The sequence below is a fragment of the Macrosteles quadrilineatus genome, unplaced genomic scaffold (assembly GCF_028750875.1).
Source record: "Macrosteles quadrilineatus isolate MER2022 unplaced genomic scaffold, UCM_ALF_1.0 Scaffold_4__1_contigs__length_99947679, whole genome shotgun sequence".
In the NCBI taxonomy this organism is placed as follows: Eukaryota; Metazoa; Arthropoda; class Insecta; order Hemiptera; family Cicadellidae; genus Macrosteles; species Macrosteles quadrilineatus.
Window position 1 is genome coordinate 44,664,822 of NW_026542597.1, and position 27,179 is coordinate 44,692,000.

Below are 27,179 nucleotides of genomic sequence, written 5' to 3' on the forward strand. Positions count from 1 at the left end.
TTTAACGTTTTCTAATTAAGTTGTCTAGAAAATGTAATAAGTTCTAAAAGACTTTTAGATGATATTTTTAGATACTTATTATCAGGCTATTAATTAACAGCTGTATCTAAGGAACATGTCGGCCTTAGTCACTAACAAGACTACAAGATCGCGCCAATCATGGTTCAAGGGAACAGAACATGGTTAATGAATGGAAGCTCAGCCAAAGACTATTGGCAATTAATTTAAATGTTTCAGTTCCTAAATTCACGTACGATTCACAAACTTTTTCCAGGTCATAAAAATGTATGTAAAATTCCCTGATTCCTGGTTTCCCAGCCTGGACACCCTGTTAGTGTTTCAGAACACATTGCTGTTTTCAGATTAAGTGCAGTAACCTTTTTTCACAGGTATTTCAGATTAGCTGGGGTTCAGATTTTTTTGACAAAAGTGTGGTTCGATTAGATTTGTTAGGAACTAATATGTTATCCAACAAATATACTATAAAAATACAGTTATAAATGGTTGGAGGGTAACGAATAAAACATCTAACTGAAACACTTAAGGACTAAAATTCATGCACTAGAATGAAAAAAACAGGCTCTAGTTTGTGTACTGCAAATGTACATAAGTGAACTATTAATTACAATATCACCAAAGTGACTAGATCCCTTACAATTCTCGTTCACCTACGGTTGAGTTATCACAAAATTTATAATATAACAATCGCATCTATTTTGATTGACAAAGTTTAGAATAGTACTAAGTACAAATTGTATAATTCATTCAACAGTTCAGTGATAAAACATGGTTTATCTTTCACTAAAGCTTCATTCAAAATAAAAATCTATTATAATCTAGGTACTAAATAACCTACAATTAAAAATTGATTACAACATAAAGAAGCAGGAATTGAGTTTAGAAAAACTAAGCTAAAACTTGACATATATAATCATTATTTCCTAATTGTAAATTTTGTACGATTTCTAAGAACATATATTATTTTCTAATTTATATCTCTTTATATCAATTAATTGGCCATGTTTAATTGTGTGGATGTTAAACCATCGTTTTATAGCTTAAGCAGAAAATATTTTAGTAATGTAAAAACAAGACAATCAAATTTAATTTTTACTTCCTACAATTAAAAAATATATATTTACTATGTAAATTCTCTAAAACATAATAATAGCAAATATAACAAAGTAAATAGTTACCAATAGTTTGGCAAAATTCCACCCTGCTCATAAACCATAAATATATACAAACATAATAGAAAACAATAAAATACATTATTTATTCAAACTAATGTACATTTATACATAACACAATAAATAAATGGTATTAATAAGCTCTGATTCTCAAAACAATTTGAATTTGGCACTAAATAACAAAGTTATATCGAAATTTCAAATTTTCATATAAAAATAAAGGAGTAAAACAATAACCATAGTAAACCAAATTTACAAATTGATATTTGATCTTTCAAGTCAACACACTAAACATATTGTGTTGATCTCTGGCTTCGGTTCATCTAACGTACTAAACTGGAATGGATTAATTACTAAACTTTGGTGGGAAACAAGTGACGAGAGTCGTTGTTAGTAGAAAGCTCGCTACGAACTTCCGATTATCTTGACTTTGGATAAAGCTTCCAGCATCTTAATCTCCTTCACTTCTTTCTTTCTGTTCCTCTCTTCATAATCAATCCTAAAAAGAGAATGTTATATTGTTATAAGGATGATATGATAGTTCAATTACAATCTACTCAATACAATAAGGGTTCCCTCTGTTACATCCCTTATTCAGCCGTCCTACTTAACCAGTTTCCAAAATTCAGGTGTCATTTTAAAGCTTATGATCAAGCACACTTGCGAATGGTAATAATAAGGTAACTTCTTTAAGGGCTTCGCCCTCCTTGTGTTCCAATTATTTCTACAGTTTACTCAAAGACCCTGGGTTGCTGGCAAACTTTATTTAAGGGTTTAAATACGAATTGTAATCCAACAGCTTATCCTTCAGTTGACTGTTCATCCACAGTCAGATTGCAAACAAGAGACATACAAAACCGTTTATGAAAATGGAATTTAAATAGGCTTATGAAATTTTCCATTTTGAGAATCAGCTATTATCATAGGTCTCATGGTAAGACCAGGACTCGGGACCGATTTACTTTTTCGTTTTGAGGTTCCCAGACGCCAAAAACTCCATTCGTTCAAATTCATATTATTTACATATGTGTCTGTTAGAGCGATAACTCTAGCAAAAATGATCCGATTTTAATGAAATTTGGTATAAGCCTACATTTATTCGAACAAATTCACAAAGCAGCATGATCAGACCATGTGAACGGTGGGAGGGGGGGGAGGGGGGTTTATGGGGTAAAAGTTAGTTTTTCCCATTTTTGACCCTAAAAAATAAAATTTTGCAATTTCTTTCGAAGCAGTTTTGTAGAGCTTAAAAAAAGAAATAATTTAGTTTGTGTTATCATGTGCCAAAATGAATACAGAGAAAATTACAAAATACTGTAATCTTAAAATTCCTATATTATTCTTATGGAGAATAAATAAACTGTTGCAGTTTGCCTGTTTATACAGGTTTGCTGCGGCAGGGGTATTTTTATAATTGCAACCTGATTGAGGTAGGCTAGATAAATGTATTACTCCACTTTATGGTATGGATCTAGATCTTGGAATAGTTAAAGGGTACTGCATAGTTGAGTGGAGCGAAACGAAGCTCTTGATACTACACTCCTGCTTTTGTTTTACAAATACTCCTCCTGAACGGCTGAAGCGATCTGCACAAAATTTAGCACAGTCATAGTATTCAACCATCGGAAGGTATAAATCTGAAATGGTACAAATCGGACCACAGGGCTTTTCCCTGCATGAATCTAAACTTTTAGAAATTTAACATGGGCCTTACGGGTTAATTGGGCGGCATGGCATTATTTGCGAATTAACAATAAAAAAGTAAACAAGAGTCACAACATATGTTAGTCATAGAATCATCTAAAATAGCACATTACAAATACCGTACAGAGAAAAATGGAAGAACAATCGGATTAATATAATTGAGAATAATTTACTACAAAATGAATAACCAATAATTAGGGTCCCTGATATTAGGCTGATGCACCATTGACTTAAAATACTCCAAATAGCTATTCCATTTATGTGGTGAACCAAATATAGGCCTATCATTGGTTTGGATACTGCAAGTAGACTTTCCATTTACGTGAACTAGTTGTACCATTAATGCAGACTTTGAATGGGTACTGCAAATAGGAATTCCATTTGTAAAGATATCGTTTGGACACTGCAAGTAGATGTGCATTAGTTTGTGTTTCACTGCAAGTTTGATTCACAAGTAGGCACTCCCATTATGTGAATCAAATGAACCATAGACTTAGGATACTGCACGTAGGACATCCGTGCGCGGCGGTGAAGCCAAATTTTCCGCGGGTTTGACCGAATCCGGAGTGGGGGGAGCGATGAGTCACCCTAGTACCGAGCGTCTTGAGCGCTGTCACGAGGCTCCGCTAGACAACATTTAGTCGGTTGTTGACATTGCATTCAGCAGAGCTGTAGTGTTGTGATTATGCCTGAAACTTGTGTGGCCTATGGATGCAACAACAGAGGGAGGTTTGTAGGTTTAACCTACCACAGGTAAGGAAAAACATTATTATTAGGCCTAAATGTTGTAATTAATTGTTACGTTTATTGTTACGGTGTGCTCCATCCATTCGGGTTTATATGGATGGACTTTAATGATCAAGGTGTCAAATTAAAGGTATTTTCGTGTAGTACTGTTATAACGAACCGGAATTTTAATAAAAGTTTAGTCTCAGTAAAGGAATTAAACCAACAAAGATGACAGTATGTGTGGGTATTCACGCAAACTTAGTTGATATTTGAAGCTTAGTATTTAATTTGGTCTGTTTTTAAAATAATCGAAATAATTTCCACTCTTCATGAGGATGCAGCACACGTAACTTGCGAAAATGAGCACATGTGACTCATCGGTGGGAATCGTGGGAATAATACCTTCTTGTTCAGCTACTTCCTGTCCTTTGTTATCAGCTCTTCCCCTCCCACTCCTTTCCTTCAGACACCTCTACAGTCTTTCACTTTTAGTATGATAGTCCAATGTTATTTTATCGTTTCTCACTTTTAGCGAATTTCTCTTAGGGAAGTAGCTATTACCGTAGGTCTCATGGCGGGACCTAAGCCCAGGACCATGTTACTTTTTTGTTTTGAGGGACTGTTGATGAATGAAATATTGATGAATTTTGGTTTGTGGCTTCATATGGTCAGAATAAAAATTTTTGTGCTAAAAAATACCCTACTCCAGTGTCCCCCGTTGCAGAAAACCTGCATTCTCATTAATAATTTTGTATAATTTCCTTATTAGACAACATATGAAGTTATAAAATTTGGAATGTGGCTTCATTTATTTTATGACATTAAAACGAGTTGGAAATTCTTGCGTATATGCAGGTTAGCTGCAACGGGGATATTTTTTAAATTCTGAAAACCATTGACTTTCAGGGAAGAAAATTAATTAGTTAATGGTTTTCAGCTTTCCTACTGATCAAGAACTACGTCGAAAATGGATCATTGCAGTGAAAAGAGAAAACTGGACTCCAACGAAACACAGCAAATTGTGCTCAGTTCATTTCAGGGAGGAGGACAAAGACAGATCATTGCAACGAGTAAGAATAAGAAAAGATGCAGTACCTGTAATATTTCCTGCATTTTCTAATGTGAAAGAACGACGAAGTCTGAAAAGAAAAATACTTCTTGACGATTCTGAAGTGACGAACGAAGGAGGCACCCCGTCACAGCGAGCAAAGAATGTGCTCGCTGACCCGTCATGTTTTAAGTCACCAACTAAAGAAAAGCTAAAAGCGGAACTCAACAAAGCCAAGACAACCTTAAAAAAACGTAACACTAAAATAAAGACGTTACAACAAAAGAAAAGGCGACTTAAAAAAAAAGTTGCAAACATGGAAAATGTTATCGATTCATTAAGGAAGAAAATGAATATTGGAGAGGAGTCCTGCAGTTTGTTAACTTCCATTTCAAAGACCTCGGACTGCCTCATTAGAAGGGCTATTGACAAAATACAAAATCCGGCTTTAAAAAAGTCATACAATGAAAGGCTGAAATCGTTCGCAATTACGCTACATTTTTTATCCCCAAAAGCGTATACTTTTGTGCGCAAAACCTTTAATTCAGCTCTTCCCCACCCCAGAACCTTGAGACGATGGTATTCCAGTGTCAACGCAGAGCCGGGATTTTCTCAAGAGGTATTTAGAGCTCTTAAAGAACATTCAGAAAACTCAGAGAAACGCCCTATTTGTTCTCTGATGCTTGATTGCATGGCAATCAGAAAACATTTAGAGTGGGATGGCAAACGATTCCACGGAACAATAAATGCCGGTAACAGTGTTACATGTGATGATGATTCGGCACCATTAGCAACGGAAGCGTTAGTGTTTCATCTAGTTTTTATAAATGACTGTTGGAAAATTCCTTTAGGCCATTTTTTTGTTTCTGGCGTTTCTGGGGAACAGCTAAGCGGACTAGTTAAGCAGTGTCTAAACCTACTACATGATGCTAGTATTGAAGTGGCTAGTTTAACATCAGACGGTACCGCCTGTAATATTGCCATGGCAAACAGTTTGGGATGTAATATTACTCCAAAGAATCCCATTTCTTCGTTTCCACACCCTACAACAAAGGAAACTATAAGTTTCTTTTTAGACCCTAGCCACATGATAAAGCTGGTCCGAAACACTCTAGGGGACGGAAAGGTTTTGTTGAATTCAAAAGGAGAACGTATTGAGTGGAGTTTCATCGAGCAACTCCATCAACTGCAAGATAAAGAAGGCCTTCGTCTAGGAAATAAATTAACCCAGACACATATTAACTATATTAAACAGAAGATGAAAGTAAAACTTGCTGTACAGGTACTTAGTAAGTCGGTAGCTGAATCGCTTCAGTACTTGAAAGAGAACAAAGTGCCCGATTTCGAAGAATGCACTGCAACCATTGAATTTATTCTCATCTTTGATCGATTATTTGACATCTTGAATTCCAGAAGCATTCGTGCAAAATACGAGAAGCAAGCTCTGAATCCCAAGAACTATGAATTACATTCTGAGTTTCTCCTGAGAGCAAAAGAATACATATGTGGCCTGAAAGATGGAAGTGGTGTGCCAATATTGGTTTCCCGACGTAAAACTGGATTCCTTGGGTTAATTGTGTGTATTGACAGCACCTTATCCATGTATAATAAATATGTAAATGGCGAAGACAAACCCTAGAAGTATTTGCCAGTTTATAAGGTGAGTCAAGATCACCTTGAGAGACTTTTTGGATACATTAGGTCACGAGGTGGCCACAATAATAACCCTACTTGCAAGGAGTTCACTAGCTCATTTAAGAGAATTCTATTGCATAAGGAGCTAGTCGAAACAAACACTGGGAACACCCTTGCGCTTAACAAGTCCCTGATATTCTCTTTGAATAGGAAAACCGATGAAATCCGAGACATAAACACATCCATACCAGGATGGCGAGGAGGGAACTTCGAGATACAAGACGAAGAGGAAGTGTGTGACGTCGAAGAAGAAGTCATGATAACAATTTTTGACACGACTACTGATGTTTCCTGCGATATAGTGGAGTATGTTGCTGGTTTTGTTGTAAGGCAGATTAAAAAGAAAATAGTCTGCGAAACCTGTTCACAACTTCTACAAAAAGATTCATCCAAGCACAACAGCCTGATACAACATAAGAACAGGGGAGGGCTGATTCAGCCATCAGATGGAGTGATAAAAGTATGCTTAATTTCTGAAGCGATTGTAAAGAACTTTTTAAACTCAAATCAGTTGAAAATGGTAAATATCACTGAAGTAATCATTTCAATGGTTTTAAGCCGTTGCATCGGCCTCCCCATATTCATATCAGATCATTACAACGATCAAGAATTTGAACAAAACCATCTGATCTTACTGCTGAAATCAATTTGCAGGAAGTATGTGAACATCAGACTTCATCATTACAGTAAAATATTCAATGATAAAGTTCATTCCTCCCGAGTCAGGCACCACCTAACCAAAGTTGTGACATTTCTAGGCCAATAAGGGTAGAATTGTAAAACCACCGACACTCAATATATGAACTTATAATATTGAACTATATTTACTTGTGAAATACAAGCTTAGAACTAAAGCCTGTTTATTTCTCCACACAATAAATCATCTACAATCATTACCTGAAGAGAAAAAGTGCCAGTAAGTACAAAAATATTTATGTAAGTTAATTAGATAAGTGTTTCATTACTCGATTCTTAGGGCAGCAGTGAGTGACGAGACACTGTCGCAGTGACAGCGTGCAGTGCCCGAGTCGCGCCGCCGCGCGCCGTAGGACGGATTTTACTGCCTCTTCAACCTAATTTATTTCCTTTACCAGCCATCACAGAATTCTCAGAAAAATATATGTTAAGGTTCAACTATTGCTCTCAAACTTTGCCGCAGACGAAACTTTCCTGACCAAAAAATAAAAAACTTCCTCGATTACTAATAATTTCATGTTTTCACAAAAGAATTAATAATTTCTTTCAGTTTTATCAATTAATAAAAACAAAATAGGATATATATAATATTTTACAGCTTACTATCATTGAGCAGTACTAATAAATTTTCCCTGTTCCAAGTTTGGTAATTTTAGGACTACTGTAAGTGCGTCTAATCATCGAGTATCATAAAAAGGGTTTTTGACGCTGTTTTACTCGGTCACGGCGAGTTGACCGAATCCGGAGTGGGGGAACTTGGCGTCACTGCCTATAATGTTATTTAAATACGCATGGCCCCTCTATTTTTATTCTGTGCTCGCTGGCAAAAACCCCTTATCCAACCTTGTTTCCCTGATTATTCAGCAGTTTTGGGTTTCAACTACAATATTGTACACCAGATTCTAAGAGTTTCTATAGTTAAAATTACAAGTAGGTTGTATTTCAATCCAAGTGATCTAAAGACTTGATTTGTATGAGCCGAGCTAGAGTCTTTATAAAATGCATTTACTAATAAATTACAGCTGACAGACTTAAACAGAGTTAACTGTGAATACCATCTTTTATATACAGGGTGGAACGAAGTTAGTGTTAAAAAATTTTACGTGTTAAACAACTAAGTATTGGTGACAAAATGGCACCAATTTAAGTTTCCATACCCTCACAGGTAGGGAATGTAGCGTCAGCTGATGACGTTGTCATAGCAACGCATTAAGTTAGTCTGATCTTTGTTTTTCTACAGGAATGTACACACAATTTAACTCTTATTAAAATACTTTTCTATTACTTATTTGGTCGTAATTTTATTCTATGTACACGAACAACCACGACCAAAATGGTGACCCCGACTACAACCGTTATCTAAAGACTTATTTTCTTTGAAGAGTTTAAATCTTTTGTGTTTCCTCCTTCGAACGATGTCATTAGAAGACCTGCAGACTCAACTCGCTGAACTTAGAACTGCGAATGAAGAACTGCGTCAACGGATTGGACAACCCAGCACTTCTCAAAACATGTCGGTGAACAGAGTAGCCGTCAAACTTCCGCCCTTTTGGCCTGAAAGACCAAGTCTGTGGTTCTGTCAAGTTGACTCGCAATTTCTTATATCTGGAATTACCAACGACGACACCAAGTTTCACTACGTGGTCTCGCAATTGGACACAGGAATTGCTGCTGAAGTCGAAGACATCATAACAAACCCTCCTCAAGGCGACAAATACGGACATCTAAAAAAGAAACTGATTGAACGCCTCTCTGCATCCGAAGAGCAACGTGTGCGGCGGCTGCTGAGTGAAGAGGACCTTGGAGACCGCAAGCCTTCTCAGTTTTTGAGGCATCTTAGGTCTCTTGCGGGCTCGACTCCCCTTCAAGACAACATGCTTCGTCAACTGTGGCTCAGACGACTCCCTCCTCATTCACAAGCCATATTGACTACGCAACTTGAGCTCTCCTTGGACAAACTGGCAGAACTGGCTGATAAGATCATGGAGGTAGCTGACATTCCTTCAACACCTGGTATTTGTGAAGTCTCTTCAGGTAACACTTCTTTATTAAATGCAATAGAATCCCTCTCTAAACAAGTTCAAGCATTATCAGAAACCAGAGTACGAGATACACAGGTGAGACCTAGGGGTCGTTCCCAGTCTCGTGGTGGATCAGGAAACGAACCTAATCCCTCTAAGAACTGGTGCTGGTACCATAGAAAATTCAAAAACAATGCTACCAAATGTCTTTCTCCGTGCTCTTTTCAGGGAAACCTCAGCAACAATCCGTAGAGGCCGCAACGGATTGTTCAAATGCTGGCGGCCGTCTCTTTGTGATGGACAGAAATTCACGAACTAGGTTCCTTATCGACACCGGGTCTGATGTGTCGTGTTTTCCTAAACGCCTTATCAAATATAAACGTTTTCCTACTAGCTATTCACTAAGTGCTGCCAATAACAGTGAAATAAAGACTTATGGTACCATGCCTCTCACCCTTAATTTAGGCCTTAGACGTAATTTCCCTTGGAGTCTAGTGGTAGCGGATGTTTCAATACCTATATTAGGTTCAGACTTCCTTTCACACTATCACTTATTACCCGATTGCAAAATGAAATGTTTGGTTGACAAGAAAACGGGATTGAATGCCGAGGGAATAGTTTCTAACAACAATCAAACTAGTATTAAAGTTATATCTTTCTCTTCGCCATTGGCAGAAGTTTTTTCTGAATTCCCTGATATTATTCGTCCTCCAGGCTTACCTCGTGCTGTGAAACATAAAACAGTTCATCATATAAATGTTACACCTGGTCCTCCTGTTCACTGTCGACCACGTCGCTTACATCCTCAAAAATTGAAAGCTGCCCGGAAAGAATTTGAGGATATGGTTAAGCTTGGTATTGCTCGACCCTCTGAAAGCCCCTGGTCCTCACCTTTGCACATGGTGCCTAAAGGTGAAAATGGATGGCGTCCTTGCGGTGATTACCGCGCTTTAAATGCTCGTACTGTTCCTGACAGATACCCTGTACCACATATTCAGGATTTCTCGTTCAATTTAGCAGGCTGTACGCATTTCTCTGCCATTGATTTGACCAAGGCTTACCACCAAATTCCCGTCCACGAAGATGACATCCAAAAAACAGCAATCACCACTCCATTTGGTTTGTTTGAATTTCCATTCATGACTTTTGGCTTACGCAACGCGGGTCAAACATTTCAAAGATTCATAGATGAAGTTATTCACGGCCTTGATTTTTGTTATGCGTATATTGACGACATTTTAGTATTTTCCCAGTCTGAAGAAATACATAAAGAACACCTAAGAATGTTGTTTGAACGACTTTCTGACTATGGAGTAGTTGTAAATCCATCTAAATGTGTAATTGGTGTACCAGAAGTTAAATTTTTAGGTTACTTAGTCTCATCTGCTGGGACACGTCCACCTCAGGAGAGAGTCACTGCTCTACAAGACTACCAGTTACCTCAGACAATGCGTGGTCTTCGCAGATTCTTGGGAATTATGAACTTTTATCGTAGGTTTCTGCCAAAGGCCGCTGAATTTCAAGCACCTCTGCACTCCCTACTTAGTGACGCTGATTCAAAAGGTTCCCTCCCTGTGCCCTGGACTCCAGAGACAGAAGAAGCTTTCCAAGCATGCAAGGCTAGCTTATCATCAGCAACACTATTGTTTCATCCTAAACCTGATGCTCCTCTTGGTCTCTTTACAGACGCCTCTGGAGTAAGTGTAGGTGCTTGCCTCCAACAGTTTGTCGATGACTCTTGGCAACCACTAGGTTTTTTCTCCAAGAAACTATCATCCAAACAGTGCATCTGGCCTGCATACTACAGAGAACTCCTCGCTATTTATGAAGCTGTGCAGCATTTCCGTCATCTCTTGGAAACAACTTCTTTCACTATATTCACAGATCATAAACCACTTATTTATGCCTTTCAACAGCGCCGTGACAAGTTGCCTCCAGCTCAGTTACGCCAACTTTCATTTATCTCTGAGCTTTCAACAGACATAAAGCACATCAGTGGTTCACAAAATATAGTTGCTGATGCTTTGTCACGTGTTGAAGCCATTTCAACTGTTTTAGATCATGAATCCTTAGCCAAGTCACAAGAGTCAGACGAAGAACTTCAAAATCTCATTTCAGAAAGTACTACATCTCTTAGATTGGAGAAAGTTCCGATTCCTGGAACCCATTTGAGCCTTATCTGTGACACCTCAACAGGAACTCCTAGACCCTTTGTGCCATCAGAACTGCGACGTAGAGTTTTCGACCAGTTCCACAAGCTGAGTCATCCTGGAATACGTGCCACAACAAAACTTATCTGCGATCGTTTTGTCTGGCCTTCCATTCGTAAGGATTGCCACAAATGGACTCAATCTTGCCTCTCATGCCAAAGATCTAAGATAACTAGACATGTTTCTACTCCCCTTGGTGATTTTCATACACCTACAGAACGTTTTTCTCATGTCCACATTGACCTAATTGGCCCACTTCCCTTATCAAAATCTTCTAGGTACTGTCTAACTATCATAGATAGATTTACTCGTTGGCCTGAAATTTGTCCTATTGATCAAATAACTGCCGAATCTGTTACTGGAGCGTTTGTCTCTACTTGGATAGCTCGATTTGGATGCCCACAAAAGTTGACATGTGATCGCGGATCCCAGTTCACATCGACTTTGTTTAAAGACCTAGCACGACAGTTGGGCATAAAGCTCCAGTTCACTACCAGCTGGCATCCACAAGCCAACGGTATGATTGAAAGACTCCACCGCCAGTTGAAAGCTGCTATAATGGCTCACAGCAAATCAGACTGGACCGAAGTACTGCCGTTTGTCCTTCTCGGAATAAGATCTGCCTTCAAGGAGGACATCACTGCTTCATCAGCTGAACTGGTGTACGGAGAACCACTGCGTCTTCCGGGAGAGTTTTTCGTAATACCTTCCCACGAGAGCAACGAGCCACAAGAATTGGTATCAGGGCTGCGTAAGCATATGAATCGACTAAGACCTACACCCGCATCACGCCACATTAAACCAGGGTCGTTTGTGTTCAAGAACCTCAATACTTGTGACTTTGTATTCCTCCGACAAGACAGCTTAAGAAAATCTTTACAGGCTCCATATTCTGGTCCTTACAAGGTCATATGCCGTGACGAAAAGACAATTACCATCATTGTAAGAGGCCAAGAAACTAAGGTATCTTTGGACAGGGTCAAGCCAGCCTATATTATTGCAGATGAAAGTCCTATTCCTGAGCCCACGAAACGTTTGGTGCCGACTGGACATGCAGAGGAATCCTCAAAACTACCACCATCTTGTCAAACTCCATCTACGAATTCTTATACAACTCGTTCTGGAAGACAAATCCGACCACGGGTTACTTTTCAAAATGATGTATAGATTCCTTTTCTCCGTGGGGGGCTGGTGTAGCGTCAGCTGATGACGTTGTCATAGCAACGCATTAAGTTAGTCTGATCTTTGTTTTTCTACAGGAATGTACACACAATTTAACTCTTATTAAAATACTTTTCTATTACTTATTTGGTCGTAATTTTATTCTATGTACACGAACAACCACGACCAAAGGAATAACAGACAATTTAAGATTTTTTCAAAATATTTGTATTTGCTTACATAAAATGGCCACAAGTGCACTAAAAATTGTTTTTATTCCAAATCCATTGTCATTTTTAGAATCCTCGTTAAATTTTCAATATTATTAGTACAAATTCATTGAGATGAAACATCTGCATAAGCCCTTATTTGGCAATGGAAGATTGAATTTGTGATTTTTTAGAAAAAAGTAATAACTTTTTTTCAAAGCTTTTCTATACTACATTGGTCTGTAGAGAGTGTCAAATATTACTAAAAACTTCTGTAGTTAATAACCTTTAAAATGATGTATAATCATCTACTGTTCGTTTGATTTGTCGTTCTCAAATTTAAGAGTTTCTCTTGAAAAACACGGAACGGCTAATGTTTAATTTCCTGTAAAAAACATGTATTGGCTTAAGTGACATGGCAGCAGCTGCTTTAAAAATCATGTTTAAATGGGTATTAGTGCAATTTTCAGAATAATTGTAAAATTCCTGATAAGAATATTGAGGATTTGTTATGATTAACACTTACTGAACCTATGTTTTGTGATGTATCTTCATTTAGGGTTTTTTTTATCTTATTTATTGGGATAACTTAAATATCGTTTACGGTGTTAGTTCTATGGTACATTCAACCGATGTGCGTGATTGACTTAATGCAAAATACACAACTTAAGTGATAACAATGATAAAGATGGGTCATATAGTGTGGTTTACTGGCATGCCAGGTCACCAGACCTTAAGTCCACTGGACTTGTTTTGTGTGGCTATGTGGAGAGGTCTCCTCATATTTAGTGGAAGATAATAAGGAAATATACAACTGGATAATGAATGCAGATGTGCTAGTCAGAGGACCGTTGTATTTTAATGTTACTGTTGGTGCCACGTGCAAAAAAACTTGGCTGTATATCAGGAAAAATAAAGGAGATTTTGAAAAAAAAAACTCAAGTAGTTGGCATCAAATAGAAGGCAACTATGAAAACGTGAAGGAAATAAGGAAAAGTTATTTAAGTTTAGAATATTGAGTGTTTTAGTATTAACTTTTAGTTGTTGTGTAAATAAGTTAGACTATGTATTTCTGAGGTTTTAACAGTTATTTTAGTAAAAACATATATCACTTGGCTGAATTATTTCCATTAGCATGTGTCTAAGGACTACAATCAATTAATTGGTATACTTTACTTCTAGGTTAATTTTGGGTTTTCGGTGAACATATTGACAACATTGTAAAGTGTAGTATCTACATAATTTTAGAGGTTACTCCATTGGAAGTATTTGCTTATGCTTAGAAAAAAATCTTAAGTTAAATGTACCATGTGTAACTCTAAACAATATTCAATGTATTCAAAAAATAAAAATAAAACTAGTTTAACATGTTTTCACAAAACATACATTCATATGGATGTTAATCCTAATAGATCTTTAATATTCTTACAATAAATCTCACAAGGATTCTAAAAATTACAGTAAACTCTATTCAAATATAATTGCTATAGCAGCTTTTACCATTTTATTTAAGCAAATACATGTTATTTTAAAGGGAGGCGATTTTGGCCATTCCGTGTTTTTCAAGAGAAACTATTAAATTTGAGAACGACAAATCAAACGAACAGTAGATGATTATACATCATTTTAAACGTTATTAACTACAGAAGTTTTTAGTAATACTCGACACTCTATACAGTCCAGTGTATTATAAAAAACTTTGGAAAAAGTTATTACTTTTTTCGAAAAAATCACAAATTCAAACTTTCATTGCCAAATAAGGGCTTATGCAGATGTTTCATCCCAATGAATTTGTACTAATAATATTGAAAATTTAACGAGGATTCTAAAAATGACAATGGATTTGGAATAAAAACAATTTTTAGTGCACTTATGGCCATTTTATGTAAGCAAATACAAATATTTTGAAAAAATCTTAAATTGTCTGTTATTCCCTATCTGTGAGGGTATGGAAACTTAAATTGGTGCCATTTTGTCACCAATATTTAGCAGTTTAACACATAAAAATTTTTAACACTAACTTCGTTCCACCCTGTATATTTACTGTCTTGTGAGTTAACAGTATAAGTGTAAATAGATTAAGTGTTATTAGACGTATTTTAATTTATCTTCCTTATAAGTTTTACTAGGTCTATATATTCTACAGAAATCAGTAACTTACATCAGCGCAATGGTGGCTCAATTCTAATATTTCAATTATGATTGAAAACAGGCAACAACTTTAACACAGAGGTGGAATGTCTAATTCTTTCAATTAATAGTCAATGCGACCATATTGGTGATTACCACTAACGTCTCACCTGTGACGGATGATTCTGTCCACAATTTTCTCGGTTGTCATGAGATTACGAGAGTCCAGAGCCATGAAGCGTCCCTTGTCCTTGGGCACCTTGTACGGGTCCACACCGTCCTCATCAGGCATGATGGGAGTCTTCCCGTGGCACACAAGGTCCACGTGGAAATGGTTCATCAGCTCCTCAGTCACAGTGTAGGGTGCACCGATCACCACTTCCGAAACATACTGGAACAAGCATTTCAACTTTTATAACACCTTTGCTACTGATTTGCCACATATTTGTAAGGCTGGGGTCATTGCCACGGCCCGAGGTATAGGCCTACATTTTAATATTACACATAGACCGGTTGTCACTTGGTTTCATCATATCCACAAACCAAGTGACGCACATATGCAAAAGACATCCCTGTAGACCACCGCAGACAATTCAAGGCCTTCAAATAGACCATTAAGAAGATATAAGCTTTTTAATAACATTGGACACCGACGCGAAAATGCGACGTCAGTCTAATGTGACCAACTGACGCATATATGCAGTCTGTGGATAGAAACCGGCCGTCGCATATGTTCGTTGCTGGTCCATATGAATGAAACATTTAGTACTATTGTGGTAGGTAGTGAACGTGTTAAAGTTAAAATGATTTTAAACTCTTTTCAGCATAAGGAGTTACTAAGTATTTTACTTGTGCATTTTTACTAAGTTTTCTTTCATTTTGCACGACACAAACACAAAATTTAAATTTTATAGAAACTAATGTACCGTACATACACCCTTAGAAACCGTACGAATAGGTAACAAATTGCAAAATACCTCATCAAGTAATCATTTCCCATAGTATAACTACATGAGCAAATTTCAACTTTAACGTTCACAATTTTATCCTAACCATATAGAGCTTTTATTCTGAATATTTTATCTTGAAATATTTTCATAGACTTTTTAAGGGTAAAAATACAAATAACTTCTAACCATTCAGTTGTTTCTAGAAAGTCAAATAATATTTACAGTGTACATAAATGAAGTTAGATCTAATCTAGAATCTATTTTTGTAACACAGAAGAAATAACTATGGAATACTTCCAACAACAAGTTAAGTTTTGGTTTTATTTCTGAGATAACACTTATAACAAGCATAAAACTCTATAAAAAAAGGCTCATTATGAAGTTACTGTGATTCCTGAAATTAGTTTCACTGGTCACATTTTAAATAAAAGCTTCCTCTTTCATTTACAATTTGTGTAAACCAACAACTTGTTTATTAAATTATTCTTCAATATAGACCTATAATAAATTCCCCTATTAATTGTAAATTAAAATTTGGGTCCCTGAGTGGAACATATCCAGCAAAGGGGTGAGCAGATACAGTACAAGGGTGAACTTTACTGATAAAATTTAGAGGCAAGCACCAGGATATTTTTTTAGATATTTTTGGGCAATCGGGTATGACATTTTTGTTGTGACTTTAAGGTTTGTCCTTCTACTGATTGAGCCACTAATTCACCAACATATACTTAAGATGATCTTCTTTAAATACTTAATGAGGTTTGGATTGTTGAATGATTTTTTAAAACAAAATCTGTTGCTGCTCGTCACCAAAGACTACTATTGCAAATGAAAAAAAATACATATTGAAAATATAAGGTCAGGCCAGTGACAACTACAGGATTCAGGAGTGCAGGAAGCCAGTCTGAAATTATCAACTTATGACTCATCGTCCAACGCGCTTCATCTGAGTGTGTTCAGTAATTTATTCTCTGTAATCGACTCAACTTTTTACCTTGCAGGCCAACACACTGAGCACTCTCTCATGTAGGTTCATGATGGGGAAGTTGCTGCCCTTGTACCTGTTTACCACAGGGTCCGTGTGCAGTCCAACAATCAGGAAGTCACCCTGCGCGGCTGCCTGCAATCATGTTGCACAGAATAAAATGTGTACTAAGGGTGATTTTGAATAACGTTTTTAATAGCCGAATAAAAGACCTATGAATCTGTTAATTGGGCAAAGAAAATGTTAATCCAGGTAAAGTGAGATTAAATACTATTATTGATTTTTAAAAATAACAGCTTTTTCAGTGTTAATGATTTTTTTTAAAGCTATTTATTAATGACTCAACCACTGGACTTTCTAGAGGAGAATGAAACAACTATGTTGGTAAAATTATATATTTTCAAAGGCTGTATGCAGACCTAAGATGTAGACTTGTATGTGAAATAAGATTGTGTTCTTTTAGTTATTAAATACTTTGAAACAAATGTTGAAATAAGTTTACTGTTGAAAATGTTGGGTTTGTGTTGTTTGGTTATTGCAAACATTTACCATCACTCAAAAGTCAAATAGAAGAAACATTTCCACAAACAAAATATGTAAAAATTTTGCAAAATACTTTTAAATAACTAAATAGCTAGGTGGGACTAATTGAACATTTTGGCGTAGGATATTTGAAGAGCTAAACATGAGTTGTACATCAAAGAACCAAGAAAGTGCGATGTAAGTTAGTTTTAAAAATAAACACAGCTTGACTATCACAGATTACACCAGAGTGTTTATTGTAATTACCTGTTGGAGGAAGTCCAGATGGCCAACATGGAACAGATCAAAGGCTCCGGCAACATACACTATCTTGTCTCCTGGCTGTAGAGCACAATGGTGTCAGTGTGTATGAACCCAAGAACTTATACAGTGAGTGCAACTTAACCCCACAAATTAACAAGTTAACTAACAGCCCAACTCCAAGCTACCTCTAATCTCACTAATCATGTTCAAACCCTACAAAATAAGTATACCCTTATCAACATAACATATTTTGCGTAACATAACATATGAATATTTTGTTGTTCGGACAATATATAACCTTGTTGGTAAAATATTTGAACATACGATAAGTTAAAAAATTGGAGATACAGTTGAACTTCTCTTAACCAAAATAAAGGTGGGGAAGGTTGCATCAGATGTTTTTCAGCTTTTTAAGTGATGAGAAGGCAATAATGTAACTAAAACACATGTTAAGGTTATGTAACGCCCAAATTAAAAAGTGGGGACTTTTCTGGGAGATCAGGGATATCCGGAAGCTGAAGACATCTTGTATCACTAATACATACAAGGCGTCTTAGACAAAAAATAATTAAATACCAAGAACATCACTAATTAAATAACAACATCACTAATTAAAAGCATAAAAAGCATACCTTGACTTGGACAGGAGGGGGTAGGGTACAGGTGGTTAGGTATACCTTCGGTTCCTTTCCCTCGCTGAACTGGATGATCTTCTGTGTGGTGGGGAGGAACTGTGAACAGCCAGTCCACGGAGAGCGAGCAGTCGCATCCAGCCCCAGCGCAGACGACGGTTCACGGCCCACCTCATACTCCTGGGCGCCCCTGCGGAAATGCTGCCTCGTCATCAGCAACATCCGACCAACAACGTCCGTTGTTGACACTCCTGCGGTTCTCTTCACTTCTCTGGACATTGCACAGAAAGAATGAGCAAATTTATGAGTATAGATATTCGCAATTTGATCAATATGAATAAATACTTTTTGACAACTTTTGACCTTATGTACCCCCTGTGCAAGGGTGAATAATTACGAGAACATAGATCTTACGATCACTACTGATGTCTAAAGAACCGTTCCTGCCATCTAAACGATCGTTCCCGACATCTTTTGATCGCTACTGACCTCTGTCAATCGTGCTCAACGTTGTCGATTGTGCTAAAAGACTTAAAACTTAAACTTCTTAAACTTATACACATGACTTAAAACAGCAAATAAAAATAACCTTTCAGACCTTTAAACCAGAAAAAAAACTTAAAAATTTAAAAAAATGCATTCTGAATGACACAATCGTAATGGACTAAACGATTTACCAAACAACTGCTCGTTTGCATTAGCAAAATTAAAAACAAGTTGGAGGTCACTTTGAAAGGTTATCTTTGAATGAAAAGTATTTTTGTTTTCTAAGTTTGTTAAACCAATGTCACATTTGACAAAAAATATAGTTCATCAAATGGGAAAAAAGTGTTTTTCAACCATCACTCATTTTCCAAGGTGAAACTTGACCTTGGGGTCAAAGAGACTCTTTGGCGATGAAATATACTATTTATAAGCAACTTACTTGTATCTTCCAGCCGCTTTAACTAGATGATAACAATCCACTCCATCGGCTGTTGTTGTAATATCATCTGAAAATAGGGTTTACATTAATAGAAATAGTTCTTTAAAAAAGGGTGATTGTTTTCTTTGGTTATACATAAGATGCTCTAATGTGAAAAGACATACCATTCTCAAATATAAGTTGTTAAGTACAAGTTTTAAGTAAAAATAGAACGATTAAGTTCAATTCAGCCACTGACAGAATATACTACTGTAAAATACTGTTTCCTTTCTTACACTGAGTTTTTAATCATACCAAACTAAAAGACAACTTATAGATATTAAACAACAGTTTTTTTTCTGTCCATCAACGATCAAAGTATGAAAACCAAAAAGAGATTTAAACATAACTTTAATCACAAGGCCTGCCTTTATTACAGTGAAATTGCAACATAGCTATTCAGCTCATTATGTGCACAAATTACATGACACATGAGAGGTTTATTTACAGTTCACTTTAACAAAACTGGCTAAGCTGTTCCATTTAGATGAGATGTCTAGTTCAGTAAATAAGTTATTGCTGCAATCTAACACAGACCATATAATGTACTGATTTTTGGTATTCATAGTTTTTCAATCATCAATTATCCATACTTGGGAATAACGAATATAAATTCTAAGCATTAGTGATATTCGTTAGTTTTTTCGGCTAACTTCTATCATATTCGTTAGTTTTTAAAAATTATTGGAAATAACTTCTACTCAGTTAGATTTATGCTGACAAATAGATAACATACTCGTTAGTAATTTTGGAGGTTAAATCTAGTTAGATTTTTGGATGAACGGAAGTATCTCAGATACAAGTTTTTTGCATGTTTAGTGAGGGTTGCCTTAAGGGTCAGCGCTCTTGGTCACAAACAACACGGGGGTTGGGGAAAGGGAAAGTCCAGTTGCTTTGGTAAGCATGTAATTCTTATGGAGAATAAATAAACTGTTGTAGTTTGCTTGTTTTTGAACATATTTTGATCAAATTTGCAAAATGTATTTATTACATACTAATCTATTAATATTTCACACACAAAAAAACACTTTTTACCCTCCCTGTTGCAGCAAACCTAAGTACTCGTCAAACCAATGCTAATTAAATAAGAAATAAATGTGATATTTTTAAGGAGATATTTGAGAGTACAGTAAATCCAATCAGGCAAATGGAAATTCGCTTAGTCTGCAGGTTTGCTGTGGCGGGGGTATTTATGTTATATCCATAATGCTTGAATATTTTGACTTGTATATTAATTCTTTGATTTTTCACAATTTGGATAATACATTTTAAAATTACAAATGCAACATTTTCTTTAACCAACTATTCAGAAAAAAAATTCAACACCTGTTACAAACTAAATGGGGAAAAAGTTTTTCAATGTGTAAAAACTATTATAAATTTTTGTGCGTGTAGAATCTAAAATGAGGTGAATTCATGCAATCAAGCTAAATAATTTTACAAGTGTAAGGTATCAATTCAGTGATAGCACACAATAGAGCAATCAACACAAATGTGTCTACGTTGATCAATAGTCATGACTCGACACGCCTACACTTTACCCCGTCATATTTTATTGGAAAATAAGTAACAAACAGTCAGAATATAACTGCCGAGTTAAATCTATATTTTTAGAGATTTTATGTACTGAGTTTTTATTATTTCCACCCTAAATAAATAACCCTCAGTATTAACAGTGGGTAAAGTCTTGAACACTATAAACCAGTGCAATTTTGACTAGTTTGGATGTCAATCGAAATAAAAAAGTAATTTGAGTAAATTACAAGTAGATTTACATACACATTACTGTATACGAATGTACACTTACAGTATTTGAACTACTCACAGCTTAACCCTTTCAGTGCTATGGAACGATATATCGTTGTTTACTAAAATCTCTTAGGGATATAGAGAGGAAGGTTATTTTAACAAAAAGTAGCAAAAGCGGATACACTAACAACCACTTAGCTAAAATAATAATAACTAGTGGCTTGAAGGGACATAAGTCCCTAAAAAGCTCAATAATATAAAACAAATTATTCTAGTTAAACAAACTAAGAAATATATTATCTATGTTTCAGAATATATCCCTGTACTCCATATCTTTTGTGTAAAAAAACAGTTTAAAAGGCAGCAAACATATCATTTTTTGTGAATAAATACTGGTTTATCAAGGTAGCTTTGGTCTTGAGGTTAAATGGTGATAAAAAAAAACTTCCCTGATTGAAATGTTGGAAATTGTCTTTGTCAAATATGAAAAGGCAAATAAAGATGTGTTGAGGTAAGCTTAGTTCTTGGTCAAACCCGCTAAATTAGCATCCTTACCCAGTTAATATTTCTAAGCTTATACTCCTTTTGTCAAGGTTTAACAAAATTAGTGTAAAGGCATCCCATTGACCAAACTTAACCCTAGATTTTTTCTGATCAACATAAAAAAAATACAATTAGTTTAAGTTTATGTGGTGGTATTCCTCTTAAAGGTGCGATTGACGTTACATATTCTATCAAATCAGGCCTAATCATCGCAAGCAACAGACAGTACCTGTTTAAAATCTCCAAACAATATTGTTTCTCCTTCCATTGGAACTTGTCATAGTACTTACTTAATTAACAAATATATTATTTCCTGTATGAACCTATTCCATCTTTATTCCCAGGTTATTTTCTAAGAGTATAGCCGTTGGCACTACAAAAAATCTCAAATTAAAAATAAAGAAAATGTGGAGTAAATCTAGAACGTATGTTTTGAAATAAAAACAAAGCATTTTTTCCATTTGATCCTGAATCGTTAATTATTTAGTCAATGTGGTTATTTCATGTTAAACGTTAAAAATACACAAATTTGAAAAGTTTCACAGTAAAATAATTTATTTCCAAATTTTATAACGTAACTAATAAGTTTTAATTATGTACGTAACTTTATCCCTGGTTTTATATAGTAAATTGACGGAATGGGCACACGGGAGGGACTAAGGCTAAAGGTGTAGTGACGTCATATCTCTAGTGGCTAATGTCTTCTCTTGAGGCAACACGATTACCGTAACGAAACGATGTGGTTTCAGCGGCGTTCGTGGCATGGTTGGTAGCATGGTCGGATTGGTGTTCAGGAGGTCCCGGGTTCGAATCCCGCTGGCAGCACTAACTTTTTGTCAACAAATTTTTCATATCAGCAAGTTTGGTTGGTTAGGTTAGGTTATGACAGTTTAATTTTATAATACTAAACTTTAAAATTAATTTTTTAATTAATTAAAAATTATAAGTAATCATTAATTAGCTTTTTATCTTATACAGTTTTTATATTATCAGCAAGTCTGGTTTGTTAGGTTATGTTATGACAGTTTAATTTTAAAAATTAAAAATTAATTTTATAATTTTAAAACAATATTTTATAATTAAAAAGTTAATTTTATAACTAAAAATTAAAAAAAAATTAATTCAAATTTTTTCAACTTAGCAGCTCTAGCGGCGAACGCTGACACTACAAGATATGTTAGCCTTAGTCTCTCCCGTGTGCCCCACCGCAAAATTGACTGGCAAATAGGTAATCCAAATGTTAACATTGTGTACTGGTTTAATAATAAGTCACGATCAGCTGAAATGAAGTAAACAAAAATCTGCAGTAAATGGCTTCTAATGCTATTCTTATGGAGAACATTTTACGTTATGTCTCGTTTTCTAGTAACTTTATGGGAATTCTGCAATGTTCCCGAGTCCCTGGCGTCAAGACTTTTAATTTAAGACGCCTCCCACTTTTCTGCGACTTACCAGACGTCCACAATTTTCTGGTAAAAAGTTTGTCTTACAGAATTATATATAAGGGTAATAATAATAACACTTTATTGTCATAAAACATTTCACATTTCCAGCTGGTGAAACAGATGACATTTTCATTGCTTAGCTAACAAAAATAAAAATTTAAAAATTATAGCATAAAAATATAAACACACGCCCTAGCCTTCTCGGCTATCTGTGCTTGGAGATGATGGAGTAAAAACTGGTATTTAAGCTGACGTCAACAATTGCCAACAGATAGTGAACCTGACGGCGCTACAACCTAGTTGTTCGCTTCGTTTCTAGGTAGCAGTCTCGGACTATTTAGATGATATTTTTCAGCTGAACCACAACAGTGAGAATAAATTATGACTTTACTGACAAAAAGGTTTTTCCCCCTAAAAAGACTGTTATATTATGACCTTATCAAACTAAATCAAGTTTAAATTCAATATTATGTTGTAAACTATATGTCTTTCGATTTTATGAGATTTTGGTTTCAAATAATGCTATCAGAACTTTACAACTTATTAGAAAACTTGGAAATTTATAATGAATGACAGTTTTTTTTATGTATACCGTACTGCACAAACGCCAAGACTTTTCTTTGTTATATATTTATTATTGTTTTATTATTCCAAATTAGCCTGATTAATAAAATAGTGAAAACAATACACTTACAATTGAACAGGTAATGTAATTAAAAGGCAAACAAAAAAAGTCTTACAAAATATGAATTATAGACCTATCAGTCAAAGGGTTAAATCTGATTAATGAAGTATAAATAATTGTATTTCTTACTCTATGATTGAATTATTGTCACTGACTTATTACAGCACTACAACACTAGGGTGCAGAGTTAATTTATTTTTATTTTTCTATTTATTTAAAAATAATTGTTGTAAGGATTTCAATTTTAGTTAAAATGTTTGGCTTAATACCATTATTATATAAATGCAAAAAAATATAAGATCTTAACAAGAGCACCAATAAAGGAAGCTCTAAGCATACCATTTTAAGATACAAAAATATAAAATATTCTGTTCAGTAAATATATAAAATCCAGGGTAATCGCGTATGTTTTCATCTACAATTTATTCCCATTGATATTGCCTCATTTAATGGTTTTTATATTGTAACTTCTAGTGTTATCTTATTACATAAAAAGTGGTTCTAGTGGTTGGTTAAAACCACTTTAAACATTTGAATTTGTTATTGGAACTTGAACTAGTTATAGAGACCACTTGACCTTCTTGTTTACATGAAGATTGTTTGACTAACAAACAAACTGGTCCTGCCTGACTAGTTAAAATGTCTCTTTATAAACCAGTTCTTGACTTCTAAAATATGTTTAAGTTTTTGAGCAGCTTACAATTTTGAATGTGTAGGAGCTTGAGTTAAACCACGTTTCTTTGAAAACTCTTTTGCCATATCCCAAAATAACCAACAAAGAGACATGGGCTGATGATTTTTACCAAGGGGCACTTGTAATCAATCCTTGTACCCCCTTTGGAGAGAAAAGACATCTACATGCCCAAAAAACATACCATAAAATGTAAAAGATAAAATGCAACTGTATACAATTTAAATTGTGCCTTGTTTATCTATATTGAACCTTGTATTTAACTGACAAAAATAGTCTAAAATTTTTGGGCAGCAGTAATTCTAGGAGCCTCAGCAGAAGAAAAAAAATTTTACCACCATAATTCTAAACGATTTTTTAACTTAACAATAGGCTTAAATTAGGAGTCAAACAATGGGACGAATAAGTGTGCCAGGTTATCAGCCTTAGTGTGACCACAGCAAAGATTAGAAAGGTCAGGGGTCAATGTACCATCGTACGATGTCACTCATTTGTACAAACAGCGGAGGATTATTCATTCACTTGCCCCTTGGTTTCCTTTCGACTCACACAAATTAAACAATCACTAAACCTCAAATATCACAGTAATTTATTGCAGTCGATTTATTTTAGTTTATTATTAACTACCTTCAGTAAATATCTCTACCGACTTATTTCCGATCGCTACCGGCGTTAGCCAATAGCTCTCGCTGCCAATCACCAATCAAAAACCACGTCTCTGAAAAACTGTTCAACAGAAGTGCTCTGTCATAACAGATTGTCAATCACAGACTAATTTAGAGTCTTAAAATTCAATATGTACGCGTCATTGTCATGAAAATCTTAATTTATTATAGTAGTTACAATCATAAGTGAATATTACCTCCATGTACACAGAAATCACAGTGGTACTTGTCTAGTGTCTCCAGAGTAGTAATGTACGGAGCTCCTTCCACTACCTCGTCCACCCACTTGATGCCACGGATCATCTTGTATCTAGACAGACGGCACTTGATAATCTGACAGTTCAAATCAAATGAATACTCTTTAGTAATAAAGTACAGTAAACCCTCTCTTAAACCTCTTCTGGTGTGAAGGAAGTCTGGAGATGAGTAGTTCCCATGGCCGTTGTGTATGCCACCAATGACACTTTTAGTACCGTGATAAGTGTGCGTAGTGCGGTCCTATTTGGCCAGGGAAGGTGATTTTTAAAAATGGTAGCCTACCGGTACATTTTTTCTTGTTTTTTTTTAGAAAACAAGATATTAACTTGGGAAAAATTGTGACTAACAAATCATTCTGTAATACCTTCAGAAATGACATATTTTTATTTAACTAAAATTGTATAAAGGCCTAAGTATTTTTATTTTTTATTTCATTTTAAAATGATAGGTTTATTACAGTTTTCTTGAAATTTCAAAATGAAATTACAATAATCTTCTTAGGTAGAATTTATAAGAAACTAGCAGAGTAACCGTCCTTCGTACGGGATTGGCATATGGCCTAAGTATAAAATGCTTAGTACAGTTATACTCAACACTTGCGTTTGCAATGGGGGAGGACACAGTATGATAAAATTTGCTTCTTTAAATTTACGGTGTGCTATAGTATTACACATCTAGGCCTACCATAGCTATAATGTTCTACCACTTCACCCAAACAATATAAAAAAGTTAATTATTAGGCCTAAAGATTCACAAAATATCACAAATTATTCGTGAAATTAAAAATATAAACAAAACTGTAAACAGACGGTTCTCATTACCTATAACAGTTTTTTGTTGCTGCTTAATTCAAATTAGCTGTTTTCATATATGAAAAAAAAAAATAATAGTGCTATACCCTGTTGGTAAATCTTATAACTTTTAATGCTTTTGCATACCATAGAACCAACCTTTTTAGTTGCAACCGCTGACTAAATTCTTTAATTCAATTTAAATATGAGTTCTCATAAGGTTAACATGGGAAACTCTAGAGCCATTGGGGCGGAGCCCGAAAGGATTTTTGGATATGAATATGCCTACATGTTAATTGGGAATGTGAGCTATCATCATGCCAAATTTCAGCCCAATCCGTCCAGTAATTAATGCGTGATTGAACTTCAAAACAAACAAACAAACAAACAAACAAACACACAAACTTTCACATTTATAATATTAATAAGATTATTGCCAATATTCACTTTGTCAGACCTGTGGTTTAACTTAGTTTGTACAGTACCAACCATAAGACAAAAGTACTAGTTTTCAGCCCTATAAGTTCCACAACAGTTGTCTGAATCATTTAACAATCATACAATTTAATTTATAATTTAAAGCGTATTCCAATCAAATTGTTTAAATTGATTTTGTAAAGAAACGCTCTTAAATGACTCTCTCAACCCTCGCTTGGATCAACCGCTTCTGCCTGGGCAAAATAGAGGTTGGTTTATTGTCTCTGGATTTTAAAACTGGTAGTTTATTTCCAAACTTTTCTAAAAATTGACTTCGGCTCTGATCCTGCAGCACAATAAGGGTCTATTTTCACAGTTAATTTACCGCTCATACTATTCAATGATTCTAGGTAAACGCGGAATTAATAATTAATCATGCTATGACTAGGCTACCTATAATTATGCACTCTCTTAAGGTTAGCTAAGCAATGCAGGAAACTGGTAATAATTTTCCTAACAATTTCTAGAATATAATAACTGTGCAACTCAAAGCACCAAAAACAAATTTATTAACAATTGATACCTCTTCAACTTTAGTATCACCCAATTGAATAACTTGAACACCTCTTTGATTAGAAATCAGAAAATCCATATTGTTATCACCTTGTTTTACAGAATTTACACGGTGTGTTTTAAAAATATCATAAATAAGGGTTTAAGTAAATCATTACACACTACTTGATATGATTGTTTCATTAGTGAAGTACTAATGAAACAATCATATCACGGTCAAGAACCTGTTTGGGATGTTCTATTGTACATGTG

At 35.3% G+C, this 27,179-nt stretch overlaps 1 protein-coding gene across 2 annotated transcripts in view; it reads right to left on the reverse strand.

The window, feature by feature from the left end:
- Positions 1-532: 532 nt before the first annotated feature.
- LOC128991280 (ethanolamine-phosphate cytidylyltransferase) overlaps positions 533-27,179 on the reverse strand; it is a 44,163-nt gene continuing 17,516 nt past the window's right edge. Inside the window, exons 3-9 of one of the 2 annotated variants that reach the window (XM_054414031.1) lie at positions 25,086-25,198; positions 19,072-19,138; positions 18,147-18,417; positions 17,518-17,592; positions 16,738-16,863; positions 14,964-15,184; positions 533-1,689 (exon numbers count right to left, since the gene is read on the reverse strand). In XM_054414031.1, coding sequence (XP_054270006.1) covers positions 1,596-1,689; positions 14,964-15,184; positions 16,738-16,863; positions 17,518-17,592; positions 18,147-18,417; positions 19,072-19,138; positions 25,086-25,198 — 967 coding nt within the window. In that variant the 3' untranslated portion in view covers positions 533-1,595. The remainder of the gene's footprint in view (positions 1,690-14,963; positions 15,185-16,737; positions 16,864-17,517; positions 17,593-18,146; positions 18,418-19,071; positions 19,139-25,085; positions 25,199-27,179) is intronic. The other variant, XM_054414032.1, reaches the window with a different exon arrangement.